The sequence below is a fragment of the Typopeltis vanoorti genome, chromosome 19 (assembly GCF_054136105.1).
Source record: "Typopeltis vanoorti isolate ZY-2024b chromosome 19, IOZ_Tvanoo_1.0, whole genome shotgun sequence".
Taxonomy (NCBI): Eukaryota; Metazoa; Arthropoda; class Arachnida; order Uropygi; family Thelyphonidae; genus Typopeltis; species Typopeltis vanoorti.
This window is the reverse complement of record NC_143567.1, coordinates 58,634,374-58,656,567: the sequence shown is the minus strand read 5'-3', so window position 1 is coordinate 58,656,567 and position 22,194 is coordinate 58,634,374. Positions and strand designations below refer to the sequence as shown.

The 22,194-nt window shown below is 35.0% G+C and overlaps 1 protein-coding gene across 1 annotated transcript in view; it reads left to right on the top strand.

Moving 5' to 3' along the window:
* The window catches only part of LOC150096148 (ribosomal biogenesis protein LAS1L-like), a 266,535-nt gene that overhangs the window by 130,629 nt on the left and 113,712 nt on the right, over nt 1-22,194 (top strand). The window contains exon 8 of the mRNA XM_090409522.1: nt 8,062-8,268. Coding sequence (XP_090265648.1) covers nt 8,062-8,268 — 207 coding nt within the window. The remainder of the gene's footprint in view (nt 1-8,061; nt 8,269-22,194) is intronic.

Genomic DNA, 22,194 nt, shown 5'->3' with positions numbered 1-22,194 from the left:
GAATGAAAATTTGTGAGCTAGCAAAGAAGTTTGATCTACAGGAATCCACAGTAAGAACAATCATAAAAGAAAGATTTACAGATTTTGGAGGACATGGATTCTAATGAGGAACGAATTGTAGCCACAAGGTAAGGAATAAAAAAATCATTAGCTTGCTATGAAGAAATTTTGCCTGACAAGAAAAAGACATTATGCCATCAGATGAATCTATTAGATTTTATGAAACCATTGATATCGAAATAACTTTCTTTTTTTTTTATATATGAAAAACTACAATTATGATTATATTTCTTAAAAAATGTAGGTGTTTTTGTGCCCTCAATTAACTAATATTTTGTATGTTTGTATGCAAAATTATACCCAAGTTATGCGAATTCGACTTACACGCTTTTTGTAGGTTCCATCTACTGCGTAACTTCGGGGTATGACTGTACTTGTAAATTATTTATATTTTTACATACAGGCTTATATATTTACACAGGAAATATATTTTTTATATACGTATATATCTATTTTATATATGTTTATATATAATTGCAATATAAATTATATTCTCTTTAGGTAAAATAAGGGTGACTGCGAGAAGGAGCAAGAACGATTACAGAAGCTGATGAATGAATGCTTCGCTAATGACGAGAATGAAGATGTTTCAGACAATGATGTTAGTTCAGAAGAAGAAGACAATGTGGAAGAAATAAGTGGCAGCGAAACCGAGCAAGAAGCCGATGAGGTGTCATTAGAAGTAGCCCAAGATAATCTGGAGAGTTTGGAGGATAGATTCTATCAGGGAAAAGTCGGAACTTTGTGGAGAGCAGTACCACAAGCTAACAAACGTATTAGGACTGAGAGATACAGTATAATCAAAGAATCATCTGGCCCTAAAAACGACACTCAAAATTTGCAGTTACTCTTGATATTTGGAATTATTTTATAGGCGATTCTATTTTATCGATTATTTTGGAAAACACGAACAAGTATATTGAAAGTTTAGCTAGTAATTATACTCGAGAACGAGATGCCAAGTTTACAACTCTGAATGAAATATGGGCTTTAGCTGGACTTCTGTATATTGCTGGTACATATAAAGCAAACCATTTGAATTTAGAAGATCTTTTTGGAAGTAATAGTAAAGGCATTGAAATATTTTGAATAACAATGTTGGTGAGGCGATTCAAATTCCTTTTGAGGTGTTTGAGATTTGATGATAAGAGTACATGTGAAGAAAGAAAAAAGCTAGACAAATTGGCAGCTATTCGTGAAGTTTTTGATCTGTTTGTTACAAAATGCAAAAATGGATACAATTTAGGTGCATTCGCTACAATTGATGAAAAGTTGGAAGGGTTTTCAAGGAAAATGTTCATTTCGCCAATACATACCAAGTAAACCAAATAAATACGGTATTAAAATTTTTGCATTATGTGATGCTAGAATATACTATACGGCTAATCTTGAGGTATATGTTGGACGACAACTGGAAGGGCCGTACTTCATGAGCAGTTTGCCAGGTGACGTTGTTGAGAGACTAGTAGACCCAGTCAAAAATTCTGGGAGAAATATTACTTTAGATAATTGGTTCACTTCTTTTTCCTTTGATTGAAAACTTGCTAAAGAAATATAGACTTACTGTAATAGGAATAGTTCGAAAAAATAAAAGAGAACTATCTCCTGAATTTTTGCAAGCAAATCGTCCTATAAAATCGAGTATGTTTGCTTTCAAAGATAAATGCACACTTGTATCATACTGTCCCCCGAAAAAAGAAATTTGTTTTGTTAGCATCAAGTTTGCATGACGATGATGGCATTGATACAGAGAGTGGAGCTTTATACAAACCTGAAATTCTGACTACCTATAATCATACAAAAGGAGGAGTAGATGTTATGGATCAGTTGTGTTCAACATACAATTGTGCTAGATCAACAAGAAAATGGCCTATGGTAGTTTTTTACTCTTGCATCAACATTGCTGGAATTAATTCTCAAATTATTTACCATGCGAATAACATTGACAAAAAAATATTGCGACGTAAATTTCTGCAAGATCTTGGATTGATACAAGCACATTTGCAAGAAAGGGTATCAATTCAAAGTTTGCCAAGAAATATAAAACTAAGACTTACAGAAATTTGTGGATCACTCGAGAACAGAATTGAGAACGAAACTGCAGTTGCACATCCAGAAAAAGGAAGATGTTATTATTGTGATAGAAAAAAGAAACCATGCATCTAAATATTATTGTAAGAGATGTTACAAATTTATGTGTCTTGAACATGCTACAATCATGTGCAATGAATGTGTAGAACTAATTAAAAGAATGTTAATCCAGTTCTACACATTTATTGCACATGTAGCATATGCAGTTCTATTTCTAAGACATTTAATTAATTTTTTTATTTTGTTTTCTCTTACAAATATGTTGTAATTTGAATAAATAATCTTTTTTCTACAATATGCTTCTTTATTATTATTCAAAACACCTTCAATTTTGTTAAAAATGAGTGCAGAATGACAGTCTGTGTACGACCCTTGATGCCAAAAATTTTCGCATGACCTCTGAAGGGTTACAGGTGTGAACAGATTGCATGAATGGCAGTATCATAATTAAGTGAGTATATTAGGAAAGAACTTGACATTGTTAACATTCAGGTAGGTATGAGCAGAGCAAAGCTCAGGTGGCATGGTCACTTAAACAAATGGGAAGTGGTAAGATTGGCAAAATGCATTCTTTTGCCAGGAGGACAAGAAAAAGACTCAAACGAAGACCAAGATCTAGGTGCATTGATACAGTGAGATCTGCCTTAGAAAATACACCCTCTGTCCAAAACGAAACAGAACTTTTGATAGAAAATAAAACACAGGCCAATTATAATTATTCAAATAATTTATTTCAATCAATATACTCTCCCTCAGCTTCGATACAGCATTTGACATGGTTAATTAATTCATTAAATAAGCTTTTTATATCAGTTTTTGGGATATTGTTGAGGGTCATGGTTACTGCAGCTTGAACATGTTCATTGGTGTCGTATCACTTTCCTTTCATTGGCAAATGAAGTCAGGGGGGGGGGGGAGAAAGAAGTCACAGAGTGCTAAATCAGGTGAATACAGCGAGTGATCCAACACACAAACTTGGTTTTCGCTCAAAAACTGTCTCGCAATGTTCTAACGATGAGATGGTGCATTATTGTGCAAAGTGACCAGCTGCCTGCATCATGATATTCATGCCGTACGTGACGAATTCTCACTATCAATCGCTTCAAAACTTCGAAATAAAACTCACTATTAACCATTTGGGCAGGCAAAACGAATTCTTTGTGGATAATTCCCTTGGAATCGTAGAACCAAATCATCATTATACATAATAAATAACGGAAAAACTCACGTAGAAATATTATTTAATAGTATAATTTTCGCCTGTGTGTCACAGGCATCTTCAGTACAATTAGGCACAAAATTAAACACTAACTGACAATTCCAAAAAGCGCCACCTAAGTAGCTGGTGTAAGATAACTAAAAAGGTCAATAACTTTCCTTAAAAAAAAAAAAAAAAAAAAATTTAATACAATAAAAAGTTAGGAAAGATTAGCTGATTTGTAAAGTACTATCTCCCATAAAGGGGATAGACGTAAGCCGTTGGATCTGTTTAAGTTAGGAGAATGAAGTAGAGTTTCACATGCGTCTTTATAAAGGCGTTCCATGAGAAACTGACTTTTGTGAAGAACTCTTGTCTTTCTCCAATGAACTCTGTGTCTAGTGAAGATGGCATGTTCTGCAAGTCCAGACTTTTCAGGTTTAAAGTATTCAATATAAGATTGGTGTTCTTCTAGCCGAATGGAGGCAGATCTTCCCGTTTGTCCGAAATAACATAATCCACAAGAGCACGGAATCTGGTAGACACCTGGATGATTAAGATGTGGAAGCTTGTCCTTTGGAGAAGCGAGAAAGGTGGAGATTTTTCTAAACGGTCGAAAGGCAACAAAAATATTCAGTGGTTTTAAAATTTTTGCTATACGTTCACTGATGCCTTGTATATAAGGGATGGTAATGCGCGTTATTTCCTCTGTGTTTGAAGAGGGAGACATATTAAATCTACTCAAAGTTCTTTTAATGAAGCAATTCTTATAGCCATGAGATAGAAAGGAAGAAGTTACCTACATTTCTCAGTTTATAGAAAGAAGACTCATACAGGCCATTATATCCATGCGGAATCTCATCACCATCCCAGTCAAAAGGCAGGAACTATTAAAACACTGGTTCATCGGGCCCACTCCTTTTGTTCTACAGACGATCTTTTACAGAAAGAAATACGATATATAACTTCTTCCTTTCTATCTAATGGCTATAAGAATTGCTTCATTAAAAGAACTTTGAGTAGATTTAATATGTCTCCCTCTTCAAACACAGAGGAAATAACGCGCATTACCATCCCTTATATACAAGGCATCAGTGAACGTATAGCAAAAATTTTAAAACCACTGAATATTTTTGTTGCCTTTCGACCGTTTAGAAAAATCTCCACCTTTCTCGCTTCTCCAAAGGACAAGCTTCCACATCTTAATCATCCAGGTGTCTACCAGATTCCGTGCTCTTGTGGATTATGTTATTTCGGACAAACGGGAAGATCTGCCTCCATTCGGCTAGAAGAACACCAATCTTATATTGAATACTTTAAACCTGAAAAGTCTGGACTTGCAGAACATGCCATCTTCACTAGACACAGAGTTCATTGGAGAAAGACAAGAGTTCTTCACAAAAGTCAGTTTCTCATGGAACGCCTTTATAAAGAAGCATGTGAAACTCTACTTCATTCTCCTAACTTAAACAGATCCGACGGCTTACGTCTATCCCCTTTATGGGAGATAGTACTTTACAAATCAGCTAATCTTTCCTAACTTTTTATTGTATTAAATTTTTTTTTTTTTTTTTTTTTTTTTTTTTTAAGGAAAGTTATTGACCTTTTTAGTTATCTTACACCAGCTACTTGGTGGCGCTTTTTGGAATTGTCAGTTAGTGTTTAATTTTGTGCCTAATTGTACTGAAGACCTGTGACACACAGGCGAAAATTATACTATTAAATAATATTTCTACGTGAGTTTTTCCGTTATTTATTATGTATAGTTATGTCTACTCACGGTTTACCTCTTTTAAAACCAAATCATCATTGTCTTTACTTTTGACTTCTCCAAGCGACTTTTTTCTGATGCCCCTCTTTGGGTGGTCTCCACTCAGCACTCTGGTGCTTTGTTTCAGGCTCAAACTCAAAACACCACGTTTTGTCACCAGTAACGATCGTTTCAAGGCTTTGAGTCCTTACGAGTAGTTTTAATCTTTGCAGTGTTCAATTCAATACATTCTTCGTCGTCGGTCAACTTGTGGGGAACAAATCGCGAATTCAATTTACGAAGGCCCAAACTCTCAGTCAAAATATTGTGCCCAGTTGATTTTGGAATCCCCAATTCATCCTCAATCGATCTCACGGATGATTTCGGGTTTTCTTTGATGAAATCACGCACTTTTTGCATGTTAACTTTGCTCAGTTCAGCTTTTGGATGGCCTGGGTTTTCGTCGTCCTCAAGTGTCTCACTACTACTTTGAAATCGTTTAACCAACTCGCAAACTGGAGTACAGGATAAGCATTCATCATGATATGCTTTTTGAAGCATTTGATGTGTTTCAGTAAAACTTTTACCAAGTTTAACACAAAAGTCAATCGCAACTCTGTTTGAAGCTCATTTTCTGACCGTTCGTCAAAACACACTTTCACTCTTGGCACTATAACTTGGCTTCTAATGAAACAAATGTCATAAACAGTTGACACTACACTAATGAAGGTTGCTGCTTATGACAACAAAAAGATACAACAGGTGGCTCCACTAGTTTCTTCTATTTTTGAAAAGTTCGGTTTCTTTTTGAACAAGAGAGTGTAGAAATATAAGATCTGATAATATTGGAGTCCTGACAGATAACAAATTGATATAGAGGAAAATTGTTGATAAGAATGATGTAAGTACAAATACCAAGTACAAACCATTTTTAAATTAGGGTTCACACTGACCTCTTTTATCTTGTCTCGTAAATATGAAATCCACCTGTTATCATCATTAAATACTGGATATCCCTGAGGTTACATGTCAAGAATTCGGTGATAATGATAACAGGTGGACTTCATGGTTATGAGAGAAGATTAAGGAGGTTAGGGAGAATCCTAGTTTATGGATGGTTTGTACTTGGTATTGGTTAAGAATTGTTTCTGTATTTTCAGAATTCTTTCTAAAGGAAGAGACTATTTAGAGACCACTCCAAAATAGCATAGTAGTTGCTTATGTTAGGCAGACTTCTAAAATTATAAAATCTGCTGAATAGATATCAAATTATCTAATAAACAACAATCAACTTTCCCTGTAGTTAACTTGTAGGATGCAAGGAATGGCTTGTTATAATGTATATTCACTACAGTGAATTTCTTTTAGCATCATTTTTTACTTTTTATCTTTTGCTAGAACAGCTTTTCAGTAGCCTATTCTAGTGGTTAGATTTCATCTTTAGGAAGTATACAGAATCTACTTCTATTGTAAACTTGCCTGTTATGATAAAAAGAAAAGAACACTAATATACCGTGTATGAATCAATACGTAGGTTAGTAGACAGTATACTTGACACATTGCATGTAGCAAGATAAAGAAAAATCCCAGAACAGAAAAAAAAACTGTTATGATGGGATTCGACATATTCTCTATGAAACACTCCTAATATAAATGAATTTGTCTGCAAGAAACTATCCTCCACCAAAAGCAACAAATCCACCATTCTTATCCAAATTTTGAGGGTGTAGTAATAGTAATGTCATGGTTTCCCTAATCTTCAGATTATCTGCATCAATAACCAGTAACAAAATATTCATTTGGTTCAAATTATGACTGAAGCAAATGTAGGCTGAGAGACTAATATATTTTGTCTCTTAATTGCATGAGATGAGTTCTGGTTCATTAGTCTATTTTGCAAGATGGAAAAAGTTGTGAAATATTGATAATAAAGTATTTGTTTCTTTTATCTGTTGTGTTGTGATAACCATTAAACCATTAGAATAATATGTATGTTACTTTACCTTTGTTTGCTAGCTTTTATAACAGATAATTAATATAGCATTGTTTAAATTATATAATATTGGGGTTGTACACAGTGTGCCCGTTAAGTAATAAGGTTGATTTTTTTACAGGAAAGCCCATTGAATAAAAGTAACAAGCATGTTTATAGTTTTGACCGCTAGAGTTTATTGTAATCACAGGTGCAACTTTTGAGTCGGCAGTTGAAGTAAGAGTATGTGAGCGGGGCATGTCAGAAGTGGCATCATAGATCAAAGAGGTGTGATAAAATGTTACTGTCAGTTAGAAAAAACTGCTAAAAAACTAGTAGAAGTGTACTAAGATCTTAAAAAAAACCCGTTTACGGTGATGATTGAGCCGTGCACAGGTGTTCCACTGGTTTTCAACATTTAAAGAGGGGAGGGAGTCCTTGGAGGATGAACCACACTGTGGATGTCCATTTTTTGGCCATCCATAGTGTAGTTAATCAATTATCCACTGCAGATGTGTTTTCTTTCTTGCTTTCTATTGCATGACAACGTACCCACACACTATATGCTAACTGCAAAGCAGTTTCTCGCTTCGAAGTCAGTGGGTGATCAAACTTCTTCCCTATTTGCCAGATTTGGCTCCTGCAGACTTTTTCCTCTTCCTGAAGATAGAATGTGCCTTGAAAGGGGAATGCTTCTGCGACATTGAGGACATCCAACATGGTGTGATCCAGAGACTGAAGGAAGTTCCCTTTCAGGACTTCCACTGCACCTGTATGACAGATGTAAAGACATCGTGTGAAATTGGAGGGAGATTATTTTGAATCTGTGTAATCGATGGTTCCAAATATAGTTCTTTGTTTTGATATAATAATTGTTGTCTTATTATTTAATGGGCACACTATGTATTTTCATTAAAAAAAAAAACAACTTCATATTACATGCATTTGTTTCTAGTTCAACTCATCAGCTTTTGTTTCAATTTTTTATAGAAAAAAATTTTCTAGAAGAAGATATATTAAAACTTCCAGTATCCCTGCTAAAGTTTTGGCAGCCTATTATTATGATAATCCAACAAAAAAAACTAATACAGCCTTTTTTAGAATTGTTGTTACGTTCCCAGTCTAATCCAGATGTGCTTGTACAAAAAACTGCTATGTCTTGGGTTGCTGAAGTTCTGCAACACATAATAACAAAAAGTAAGATCAGAATTTTTATATTTATTTAATTACAATAGATTATTTGCAATTAATTAAAATGTACATTTATTTCTTATTTTTTATGATAATCCCTATTGAGTGTTGAACCCAGAAGGTTGAATTCAATAAACTTTTGTGTTTGTTAGAAATTCATCCAGTATTTAATCTATCCACATTACTTTAGTAATAGAGAGATTAATTTCTTCATTATATTACTCTGTATTACTATAGCAGTGTGGATTGGCAAGTTTAAAAAATGTAAAAAGATGATTAACATTGGGACTTGAATTACTTTTGGTTGTAACTTTTGGAAAATACATATTCTTTCTACACCTGAAAGCAAATGAATGTGATGGAGGAGCATTGAACTATTGCTAGCATTAGATAAACAGTGTCTCTGGATTCGGAAGGAAAATTCATAGTCATGTTAGATGTTTAATGGAATGAAAACAGAATAAAGAATGAATTAAATAACAGTTCAATGCTTCCAGTATTTTTTTCTCTATCACAGAGATATTTTCATAACATGGACTTAGTTCTTTCTGCCAAGGATTCTAGACATCTGTTGAACCACTTCATTTGTGTGTACATTAAAGTTTACATTGTTCCCTAGAATATGCCTATGTGATAGAGACAAAATATTGCACTCTTTTTATTTCATTAACATCATGCCTTCTGCTCTCATCACAAAAAAAAAAAAAAAAAAGAAATGAAAAGCCTCATGGCACAGATGAATTCCACATTCTTCCTCCATCTTGACAGTCAAATTAAAGAATCCTTCCACCGGAAAAAGAGATTAATAATTGTCCTGCTTTTCTAAACACTTGGATAGCATGTCTTCCAAACAGCAACCTTTCAACAGTTGGTGTTATAAAAACTTTGTCATCAGCCTTTCTAAGGCTACAATTTCAAACAGAAATTAGCCTCTCTACACAGAGATTACAGTAACATAATCACTTTTCTTTGTATCCAGAACTTTAAGAAAATGCAATCTCTGCACTCTGCTTTCAAACCACATTCGAAACTGGCTATCTTTATCTACTTACCTAAAGATTACTTCATTTTTCTCCCTGTCCCTAGTGTATGTAACATTCTTTGTTCTTGCAAGTTAGCCTATCATGGGCAGACTGAAAGATCAGCCAACATCTGTTTGGAAGAACATTAAAAAAGCATCTGAATCATATGGAAAAAACTACTGTGCTTCATTTCAGAGTGTTTAAATATGAAGCTTTTTTTTTATTATTATTATTTTAAGAATGCACAGTTGCCCTCAGAATTAATTTCCAAACATGGGAAATTAATTCTTAGACATCTCATGATACAACCAAAACTTCCTACTAGTGTCCATGGAGTTTGCACTTATTAGTGAGGAATCTACACTTTATTAAGTTTCACCTAACTTTGTATTGCTTATGTGCATGTTGTCACAATTTACATCTCCTGTAGATGTTTCTCTGATAGGGAGAGAGAGTTGAAATATAGAAACCATTATAAGCTGTTTAATGCTTCCAATATTCCTTTATTCCATGAAGTTCTAACTTGAGTTCAACCACCTCCACTTTAACACAAGTACCTGAGTTGGAAATTAATTCTGAGGGCACAGTTGCCCTCAGAATTAATTTCCAAACATGGGAAATTAATTCTTAGACATCTCATGATACAACCAAAACTTCCTACTAGTGTCCATGGAGTTTGCACTTATTAGTGAGGAATCTACACTTTATTAAGTTTCACCTAACTTTGTATTGCTTATGTGCATGTTGTCACAATTTACATCTCCTGTAGATGTTTCTCTGATAGGGAGAGAGAGTTGAAATATAGAAACCATTATAAACCATCTACACTTATTAGTGAGGAATCTACACTTTATTAAGTTTCACCTAACTTTGTATTGCTTATGTGCATGTTGTCACAATTTACATCTCCTGTAGATGTTTCTCTGATAGGGAGAGAGAGTTGAAATATAGAAACCATTATAAGCTGTTTAATGCTTCCAATATTCCTTTATTCCATGAAGTTCTAACTTGAGTTCAACCACCTCCACTTTAACACAAGTACCTGAGCAGAAAAAATTCAGAGTAGGAATTCAGTAGTATTCTGTGATAAGGTAAATTAACCACTCAGTGTATGTAATTCAGATGTTCACATCACAGATCTTTATCCAAAATTCCATTTAAAATCTCTGCTCACTATCCAAGTCTTAGTTCTTCACCAAATATGCCATGCCATTCCAAGAAAAATTCTGTCACAAGTGACTGACTTTAAGATCAGAACTTCTCCTTTCCACTTGACCTATTCTGCATCTCTTTCTATGGTCACTGGCTGCAACTTCTTTTTCATGTTTTCACCTCTCTCAAGTCCAGATGAGGTTGACATTCTGTCATCACTCTTCTGCAGCTCTCGTTAGATGACCACAGCAAATTACTTTACAATACCAAGAACAGCTTACTCTCTTCCTTCTCTAGTCTTTTGTCAGGAAGAAATCACAACAATCCCATAGAGTGACTACAACTAGTTATATGGTTTGGAAATATCCCCTACCCATCTGTGCTCAAAATTTGTGGTCCAGAATTAACATGTATATCATAGTCTGTGGTTCTTCATACTCATGCATCTAACCAACAACATAGAAGAAAATTTGTATTCATCATATTCATTAAAGGATGATAAGTCAACTTTCTAATTATTATCCCTTTATTTTCATTTCAGCTCTCTCTCTCTCTTAAAGATTATGTAGGTCATCAACAGCTAACTACATCATCTGAAAATACACCATCTCATTCGGATACACAAATACACCACACTCATCGGATACACTAACCACTTGGCCAGCCAGGCTGGCCAAGTGGTTAGCATATCCGCTCTCCAGCCAAAAGACTGCAGGTTCGAATCCCGCCCTGGGCATGGATGTTTGTGATTGTCCTTGGAAATGCTAGTGATGGTGTTGGTGTAGTTGTGGTCAGTTGGTGGATTAAGTGTCCAAGGCAGAGTTATAGAGCAGGTGCCCTTCCTCGATGAGTCTTTGGACTCCCTGGAGGTGTTCAGTAATAATAATAATAATCTCATTAGTCTCCAGCAGTATGGGTTTCACTATTTTTGATCCACAGCTGATCCATGGAAAAGTTTGAAGAAACTCATTTTGGTTTGGTCTTTATATTTCCAGAGTATTTGATCAGGTCTTGCATAGAGGTTTCCACTGCTCACATGGGATGTTGATGAAAATATGTATGGAAGCAATCATTTTCCTCTTATCAGTACTATGTCTTCACAGGTACCGTGTCCTCCAAGCCAGATGCCCATATGGAAAATGGACCAGGCTGACTGAAATACTTTTACCCATCTTGCAAAATTTAATACTGAAGCTTTCAGCCAAACACCCATTAAAGAGCAGGAAGCTGTAACAGATTGTATTGTCCATGCTGAAAACCGTAGCAATTCTAAAAATATCATCCCGATTTCCACTCCATCCAAAGCCTTGGTGGAACCAAGAGTGCTATGCAGGAAAAAAAAAAAAAAAAGAAGATCAAGATAGAGCATGTGGTATATTTCACAGAGACCCTACCACAACAAACTTAATAGCATTTAAATGTGCTTGTGCCAAAGCACATCATGTGAGGTGTCAGAATCAGAAACAAACCTGGATCCAGTTTACATCATTGATTAATCAAACAAGTGCAAAAACTGTCTGGGATAAAATCTGAACGATGAAAAGTAGATACGAAACAAGTCAGTTGTCCACCTTGTAACATAATTGATGTATTATTGCTCATTCAAAGCTATTGCAGACACTTTGGGCAGAAACTTTGCCAGAATCTCAGCAATCCTGAATTTTTAGCAGCAAGGGAAACAGCAATTAAGCTTCTGTATCAAGAGCATAGAGCCACACAATCAGCCATTTGCTAAAGTGGATCTCAAAAGAATTCACTGAATTCCCTTTTGCTATCTCACTCTAGCACAGTCAGCCCTGTTGACATCCATTATGAGATGATAAAACATTTCCCATCATCCTCTATGGATCTCCTTCTCTTACTATACAACAAAATATTTACAGAGAAAGAGTTTCTGGACTCTTGGCATAAGTTGATTGTTGTTGTTATTTCAAAGCCAGGCAAGGATTCATCCAAGGCCAACAATTACTGTCCTATTACGCTGACTAGCTGTCTTTGTAATGTTTTGTAAAATATGGTAAATGCAAGGCTTCCCTGGTACTTAGAAAGCAACAAACTTCTTTCCAACACACAATGTGGCTTTTGTAGACACTGGTCAACCTTGGATCATTTGGTCCATTTAGAAACATGTATAAGAAATGCTTTCCTGAAACATGAACATATGGTTCTTCAACATGGAAAAGCCTGTGACACAGCCTGGAGATATGGCATATTAAACTTTTTAATTTTGGTCTGAGGGGGTAACTTCCTGTTTTTATTATGAATTTCTCTCCAGCCATGTGTTCCAAGTCTGGGTATGTAGCACTTTATCTCGACCATTTCATCAAGAAGAGAGGGAGGGGATTCCTCAAGGCTCTGTCTTAAGTGTGACCCTCTTCACTATTAAAGTGAATTCAGTTACTGAACAGCTTCCTCCCACAGTAGGTAATTTTGTTGATGATTTCACAATTTACTGTCATTCCTAATATGCAGGTAATTGAAAGACAACTTCAACAAGCAATCAATTTGTGTCTCTTCATGGGATCTTTGTTCATGAGTTCAGGTTATCTGCTGAAAAAACCACCTGTGTACACTTCTGCCAGAAACGCACTCTCTCCACCCCGATCCTGCTTTAAGAATGGGACAAGCTAGTATCCCCGTAGTTCCAAAGGCCAGATTTCTGGGACTCATCTTTCAAGCTCACATTCTTTACACATTTCCATCTTCGGGATATGTGCAAAAAAGCATTGAACATCTTCCACACACACTATCCTCTACCAAATGGGATGCTGATCGATGTCCCTTGCTCTGCATTTATCATGCACTTGTACTTTCAAAGCTTGATTATGGGTCCCAAGTTTACAGTTCTGCAGGGGTATAGCACGCTTTGGTGTTTGGACCTGGTCCATCATTGAGGTATCTGATTAGCTACTGGTGCTTTTCACGCATCAACCATTCAGAGCCTTTATGTTGAATCAAATGAACCCCCTCTATCACTTAGACAAAAATATCTCTTAATTATGCCCTAAAAATAAAGTCACTTTCTGATCACCCTACACGGACTAGTATCTTTTCTCTATATTGGGAGGTACTGTATCACATATTCCAGACTGCCATCTGTCCTTTTGGTATTTGCATTAAAGAGGCTATGGAAGCTATTGGCATGAGTGCTGATAACATTACCTTCACCAAACAAAACAGTATTCCTCCATGGCAGGCTTGTATCCCATCCTGCAACCTCTCACTTTGTCAACTACAGGTCTCATACACCCTTCAGTTGTTCAATGCACAGAGCAGCCCACTCTGATTTCTTTCCCTTCTATACTGATGGTTCATTGAGAGATCTCTGTTAGCTGTGCTACTGTGTTCCCTAAAATTACAATCTCTAACCAGATCCCACCCAATTGCAGTAACTATACAGTAGAATTGCATTCCATTCAGCTCACACTTGTGCATATCCAAGAAAACTTCTACCAGAAGTGTATAATTTATACAGATTCTTTATAAATAAATGTAAAAAATATGTATTTATTATATGTATATATAGTAAATATATATTACAGGTATCCCTTGCTTAATGCGGTTTTGATTATCGCAGCGAAATTAATTGCGGCAATCCCTTGATATATGCAGCAAGAGTTTTGAGTAATGCATCTTTAACCCTGAGGAGCTTGCAGCTGATCTGACAGATACAAGCAAAATGCTTAATATAAATATTCTCACACAATTCAGTGTATAGCTTGGAGGTTATGAGTAGCTGTGCATTCATGTGTTACGAGTGATATTCCACACTGTTTTTTGCTGTCAGTTTGATTTAACACATGTTATGTAAAGGTTTGTGATATTTGACAGTAAACTGTATCTGAGAGATACCTCCGATGTCAGTATAGTATGGTTTTTTATTTATTTATATTTTTTTTTTATTCTTTGTTCAATAATTTTTAGATTGTAACTGAAAATAAATAAACCATCATGTATTACAATACAATAGAGAGCCAAAGACTTATTTATCATACATGTCCTCTAGGAGATGTGCTTTACATTTATGGAAAATACTAAGCAAAAAGTGATCCGGAGCTTACTCCGCCTTTGCTATGGTTGCCCATAAGGTTGGTTATGCTTGCATCTGCCAAAACTTTTAGTTTCTATATATTCAGCACGAAACTCTTGTAGTTTCTATATTCGGCTGTGAAATAACATTGGATTCAATATCCACTTAATTTGTACCATCATGTATTATATTTGCAGTGTTTTTTTCTTTATGTTTTATTGCTTTTTTGCTGAGGTCTGGAGAGTCATTTTGCTTGTTATCATAGAATTTATGGTGATAAGAAAAAAACTAAAACTGTTCAAATGACTCTTGATAACTTCTTTTGATTAAAAATTGCAGTAAATAATGTAGGTATAAGCATTTACTTTGCATTCATTTTTTATTCATTTTTTATCTTTCCTAAAAGAGTACCATATAAAATGAACTATTAGTACAGTAATCGATCAGGGACGAATTGTACTTTTTACCATTGATTATTAGATTTGATTAACGTGATTTTGATATACGTGGTAACATCAAGGGATTAATTAACCGCATTAATTGATGGATACCTGTATAATATGTTTATTATTATTATTATTACATGATGCCTCCAAGGAGTCCAAAGACTCATTGAGGGAGGGCACCTACTCTACAACTCTTCGTCTCCACCCAACTACAGCGAACTGCATCATCTACACCAATGTTATCTAATGGCCACCGCCACTAATATTTTCACAGACAAGCACAAACATCCCTACCCATGGCGGGATTTGAACCTGCAGCCTTTTTGGCTGGAGAGCAAATATGGTAACCACTCTGCCAACCAGGCCGGCGTATATATATATAATAAATACATATTTATAGACAGTTCTTTTTAGGCTATCTCCTCTCTAGTGTATAATTCACATCCAGTACTTTTGTGAAGTGCTTCAACTCTTAATTTCAATATGGATTCCTTGACCCATTGGAATTAACAGATATGATATCACAGATGCAGCTACTAGATCAGCTCATACTTTCTCAAGCTGCTGTTCAATGGTTCCTTATGCTGATGACTACACACAGGTTATAAAAGTAAAGTTAATTGCAGAATGGCAGTGCCCATGGCAGGAAGCACTGATGAACAAATTACATAAGATTAAGCCTGACATTAAGCAATCGCAATCTAGTCAATGTAGGAACAGAAAAGAGGAAGTTGTTCTTGTTAGGCTCTCTCACGTTCTTTTATACTGAGAGCTGATGACCCACCTATGTTTGAGAAATGCAACAGCTGTCTTACCATTAGTCATATTCTGGTGGAGTGCAAGTGCTTCACACAGGAGAGAAATTATATTTTTAATTATCTGGCCAAGCCCTATACACTAAGCCAGATGTTATCAGACTCAGACAGATCGAATGACATTTTAAAAAAAAACATTAATTTATTCAAAGACATTTTGATATGGATTTGTAAAAATGTAGATACTGCATTGTAAATACTAAATTTTGTACATATTGTACATACATTTTATTTACTCATACATTCTAATTTGCATATATTTTATACTATTCACTATTTTATCTCCTTGTAACTATTTATTTATTTATTTTCCTACCAATACCCAGTTTACTGCTGTAACTCCATGTCCTGGCACAGTATGATCTTTGCTGTCCTTGTGCCATAAAACCCCAAATCAATCAATCAGTGAAATAGTTACACGTCTTTAACATTTTTTGTAGTCAAGTTGCTAATTAAATTAATTTAATTAGCCAAGAAATTATATTCTAGTTTAATATTTATCCAAGTGTAAATAAATAGTTTACATGTGAAGTATCTTTATGACTAGGCTACTTGTATAGAGGCTGACTTCACATCAGTTGACCCATAATGTAAAACATACTTCCTTTCAATGGATCAAAAGGCCTATGTGTTGGCAGTTCATGTTCAGTTTTTATCATGGTTTAATTCATAACACAAGACACTAATAAGAAAATAAATTATATTATTATTATATAGGTATCTTCATGGAATCAGAAGACTCATTGCAGGAGATCCATTATTCACACAATACCTATGATACCTCTCCTTAAACTCATTCATTGATGAAGCACTCACACCCATCCACCATCCTCCAAGCAAAAATCTAGTTCTAACACCCTTGCTAACCACACTCTTACACAATCTTCATAGGCCAACCTTTGTTCCCTCCTTTCCTGGTAATGTACTAAAAGCCTTCAGTGTTCAATCCTTCTAATAACTTATATGCTTATATCACATCTTCTCTTTTTTTAACCTATCAGCTAGTTGTTGAAAACCTTCAGTCTATTCTCATAGGGAGCATTCATTTACATGGCACAAAATTTGGATACCTTTTCAGTATGCCCTCTAAACTTCAATTTTCTGTCTGCAATCAATCCCAAGTCCCGGGACTCATCAGTTTCCTGTAGTTCATTTCCATCAATATAGTACACAGCTTATGATCTCTTCTTCCCAGAGTACATTACCTTACACTTGACCACATTAAACTGGCAGCCATTTACCTTTATCCATACTGCTAGACTTTCTTGTATAGTGAGACCTGTGTTGTTTCCATAATTAAACATTCACATGTGTGCAATAGTAAATTGGCTTACAATTCCCAATTGAATATAACAATTGTTATACTCAGTTGTGTAAAATAGATTATATCATGATTAGTTTATCATTTCAGCCCAATAGTTTTTACAAATGTGGAATTACTTGTATGGAGGGATTCAAATTTGGCACATGCACTGTACTATTTTATTATTGAAATTCCTTACCATTGTTCTTCACTTTCAGTGATGATGTTTTACGTATCGTAAGACAAAATAACATAGTTGCTGATATTTAGCTGATTTTCTGCCTTCAGTACATAAACAGTTTGTTACAGTATACAAACAACAACAGTTAGTAGTGGAAACAGTTGAAAATTATAACATACAACACAAAAACTAAAGTCCTAATTGGCACATCTGTTGTTGGATACAGAGAAGGTTAACGAGTATTGATTCGGTCTTAAAATGACTGCCTCCCAGAATTTTGGTAAATTGATGCAGCCATACTTATTGAGGTTGGGAAATGTTTTAAAGCTGTTGCTGATTCCAAAAAGTTTCTCACTTTTCTGTAGCACTTTAATTTGCTTCTATCTAATCCTGTGTAAAGTAATGCGCAAGGCATGGTCTGCTAGTCCCAACTTGCCACAATGATGGTACCAAATGTATTTTTTATGTTCTCCGAAGTGGATGTTTGTCAACAAGTCTTCCTGTCTGTCCAAATATTACCAGTTTATATTAAATAGATCTGGTATGACCAAAACAATTTTTTTTTCCTGTTCAGTAGTTTAATAAATAACTAGATTCCTGAGATAAAGTACATCATAGAGCTTAAGAGTAATAATAAAAACTTTTTTGATTATATGTGTTCATACCAGATTTATTTAATATACAGAGTTTATTCACAATATGATACAATGTGAAAAGGGAAAAGAGATTTATATTAAAAATTAAATATTGCAAATTATGGTCTTCCAGGTCTCTCTATCCTGAGCTAACTGGTAGATGTCAGATGGAATTAGAGATGCAATTCAGTCTACTGATGGTTTCACATATGTATTGCCAAAATTGTTTGCATGGTCTTCCTCTACTGTGTTTGCCATCTTCTAGTTTGTACAGGATGAGGGATTCTAAAAAGGGCGAGACTTCAGGATGTCTGAGTTGATGCCCAAGCCATCTGATTTGTAGTTTTTTGATTTTACTGACAAGTGGTTCTTGCTTAGCCAGATTTAGCACAGCAGAGTTAGTGACGTGGTCCATCCAGGTGTATCCAAGGATCAGTCTGAGATATGTAGTTCCAAAGGAGTTAATTAGATCTGTAGTTTTTTTGGTGCTTATTGTCCAGTTTGAGAATCATACAAGAAGATGGATCTACTGGTTGCGTGGTATAGTCTTATTTTTGTCTTTAATGATACTAATGATGATTTCCAGATGGGGCGTAGTTTGTTATGGAAGACTAGAGCCAGCTGTTTACATTTTCAGATATCATTTTCTGTATTGCTGATGTACAATCCAAGGTATTGAAAGTCCTTGACTCTTTCTAAGGGTTAATTGTTGATATGTAGTATAAAGTTTTTGCAACCTGTTGAGAATCCTTTGGACTTTTGAATGTTGATCTGCAGACCAATAAGTTTAGCCTGTGCCTCTGGTAGACTGAGATGCTTTTGTGCATTTGTTGGTTCTGTATCAATAAGTACAATATTGTCAGCAAAGCTATGATCAATTATTTGCATGGTGTGAGTGGATGTTTTAACGTTAAAACCAAGATCTTCTGTGTTGATGGTCCGAAAGATGTAGTCCAAGCATATTAAAAACAAATAAGGTGCTAGTACATCACCTTGCAGGACTCCTATTGTCACTGGAAATGATTCAGATGTTTCTGTTTTGAAGATTACTGTAGCATTGTAATCTTTATAAGGTGCTGTGATTGCTTGTATGAGTTTTGAGGGTAAACCATAGAAGCTAAATATTTTAAACATTGCTTCTTTATTAATGGAATCAAAGGCTTATTTGAAGTCTATAAAGGTTAAAATGAGTGGTAAGTTTTTATCCCATGAACCTTCTGTGATTCTTCTGATGCAGTGTATCTGTTCTATTGTACATCGTTTTTTTAGAACTCCAGCTTGGTTTTTTTCTTAAAAGTGGTGTTAAGTAAGGTTCTATTCTATTGAGTATCATCCTATTGTAGATTTTAACTGTGGTTGATAGCAAAGTAATACCTCTGTAGTTATCCATTCTATTAAGAGTGCCCTTTTTCAGTATAAGGACAATAAGGCCTTGTTTTCATTGTTGAGGTATTATTCCAGTGTTTAAAGCTTGATTCATTATGACATGGAGATTGGAGTATGTATTATACCCAGCATTTTTGAAAACTTCTGCTCTAATTCCGTCAATCCCTGGGGACTTTACTGCTTTGGTTTGATCTGTTGCTATTTTTAGTTCCTTTTCAGTGAAGTCTTCACAATTTATTGGTAAAGTGGTGGTTAGATGCAGGTCTGCTAGCTGACTTGAATGTTGGGGATTATCAATATTCAATAATTCTTGAAAGTAGTTTCTCCATTCTTTCATCAAGTTCTAATTTACTGATAGCTGTCTACCGTTATTGTCATGGGTGACAATATTTCCACTCTTTTTGTTTTATGGTGACAGATATAATTTATCATTTGAAAAGTGTGTTTAGTATCCCCAGTTTTATTATAATTTTCAAGTTCCTCGCAGTATTTATTTATTTGATTTTCTTTGTCTCTGGTCATTAGTTCATTGACTTTGTTATTTAAAATGTCTAGTTTATCTTTATTTATTTCATTCCTGTTTAAGCGATAGAGTTTCCTTGCTTTATTTCTTTCATCTATATATTTTTCAGTTTCAGGAGTAATCCATTTTTCCGAGTTCTTTTTGTTGCTGTTTCCAAGAATGTTGTTGGATGTTATGTTTATTGCTTCAGTGATACCCTTATACTTTTCATTAACTGGATCTTTAAGAATGTTTTCCATATTGTCTTCTAATGTGCTGTGGAAAGATGCTGCAATTTGTGGGTTATTTAGTTTGTCCCAGTTGTATTATTTTTTTTTTAGGCTTGTTATTTTTAGAGGCTTTTAGTGAAAGTTTAATGTGGGCACTGATTATTCTGTGGTCAGAGTTTAGTTAAACCGTGTTATATGCTCGACAGTTCTTGATTGATTTGATCTGCTTTCCATTGATTAGTATGTGGTCTATTTGGGAATGAGAACCATTTGGATGTTCCCAGGTCCATAGGATGGACTACAAATTTGGATGGGGAAATTTGGTTTGTTTGATTACCATGTTATGGCTATTGCAGAAGTTCATAAGAGAATGTCCATTGTTATTTTTGGTTTCATGATAAGTGTATTTACCCACATTTTTAATGGTATTGGCAATGTCTTTACCTATTTGGGCATTAAAATCACCACCAATGAGTGTGACATTGTGAACTGGAATGTTCATGACAGTTTCAGAAAGATCTTTATAATAGATCTTTAAATATAAAGATCTTTATATTTAATATAAAGGTTCCAAGTTATTTTTAGTCCCAGATGTCAGAAAGTTTATGAGCCTGAGTAATTGCTTATCTCATAAATCAACCGATGATTTATAAGATAAGTGATTCTATTGCTCATTCAGAAGATTAACTGTATTATTTAGTTAAAAAGCCTTGGGTGCAAATCCAAATGGATAGTAAACTCTGAATCCAGAACAGACACTGTATGTATCATATACAGGTATCCCTTGCTGAAAGTGGGATTTGATTAATGCGGCAAAATTAATTACAGCAATCCCTTGATATATGCGGCAAGAGTTTTGATTAACACACCTTTAAATTTAACATGCAAAAACATGCAAGCCTCGTGGTGTGAGCATGATGATGTCATTCCTTCCATGCAGCCATGCTCCCAGAGCCTGAGTGCCAGCCAGTTACTTTGCTACCAGCATTAAGAGTGGATGTATTACAAGCTCCAGTTGTTCTGCTGTACGTATTTACAAATTACATTCTTCGTAAATTTTACAGCCCATTAATCATGTCGAAGAATAAGAGCAATCCCACAACTGGGGATTGCTTTCATTAAGTGAAACAAGCATTTCAAAATAATTTTTTCATTATGTGAAAAAAAGAAAAGGAAAGTAATTACCTTAGATACAAAACTTGATATAATTAAAAGATTTAAACATGGTGAAAGTAAAAGTAAGATCGGAAGTGAATTTGGTTTTAATGAGTCTACAATATGGACTATTTTATCCAAAGCTGATGAGTATTGCGAGCAAGTTAAAGCTGCATCTACATCTGCAAGTATGCTATGCACACGTAACCAAAGTGTTATAATGGTTGAAATGGGAGATCTGTTGATTATTTGGCTGGAAGACTACAATAGAGAATTCCAATTAGTGCCTATAATATCACGGCCAAAGCTCTAAGCCTATTTGTAGACTTAAAGAGACTAAATATAAAGAAGACAATTCAAAATTTGCAGCTAGCAAAGGCTGGCTGCAAATTAATAGAATTTATGCCGATGAAGATGCTGTATCCGCATTTCCTGCTGAGCTGCAGAAAATGATTACGATTACTGCCAAATTTTCAATGTAGATGAAACGAAACTGGCCTCTATTGGAAAAAAATGCCATCTAGAACTTTTATATCAAAAAAAAGAAGCAGCGCAGCCTGGCTATAAAGTATCAAAAAATTGCTTAACTGTTATGTTGGGAGGGAATGCTAATGGAGATTTTAAATTGAAGCCACTGCTTGTCTATCGAACTCAGACCCCTTTAAAAGGATGTAACAAGAACTCTTTACCTGTAATTTGGTGGGCGAATCGGAAGGCTTGGATTACCCAAAGTCTATTCGATGATTGGTTTAAGTCTTATTTTTGCCCAGCAGTTGAAGCTTATTGCAAGAGAAATAACTTAGTTTTCAAAGCTCTTTTGCTTTTAGATGACGCACCTGGTCATCCAAATTCTCTTAATGATCTGTGTGAGAATGTGAAAGTTTCTTTTTTCCCACCAAATACGACATCATTGCTACAACCTATGGACATTGCCGTCATTGCAACTTTCAAAGCCTATTTTCTTAAAAAGACATTCTCAAAGGCAATAGAAACAACAATGGGAGAAAATGCAATTATGCTCCAAGAATTTTGGAAAAAATTTAACACTAAACACGCATTTGAAAACATTCATGAC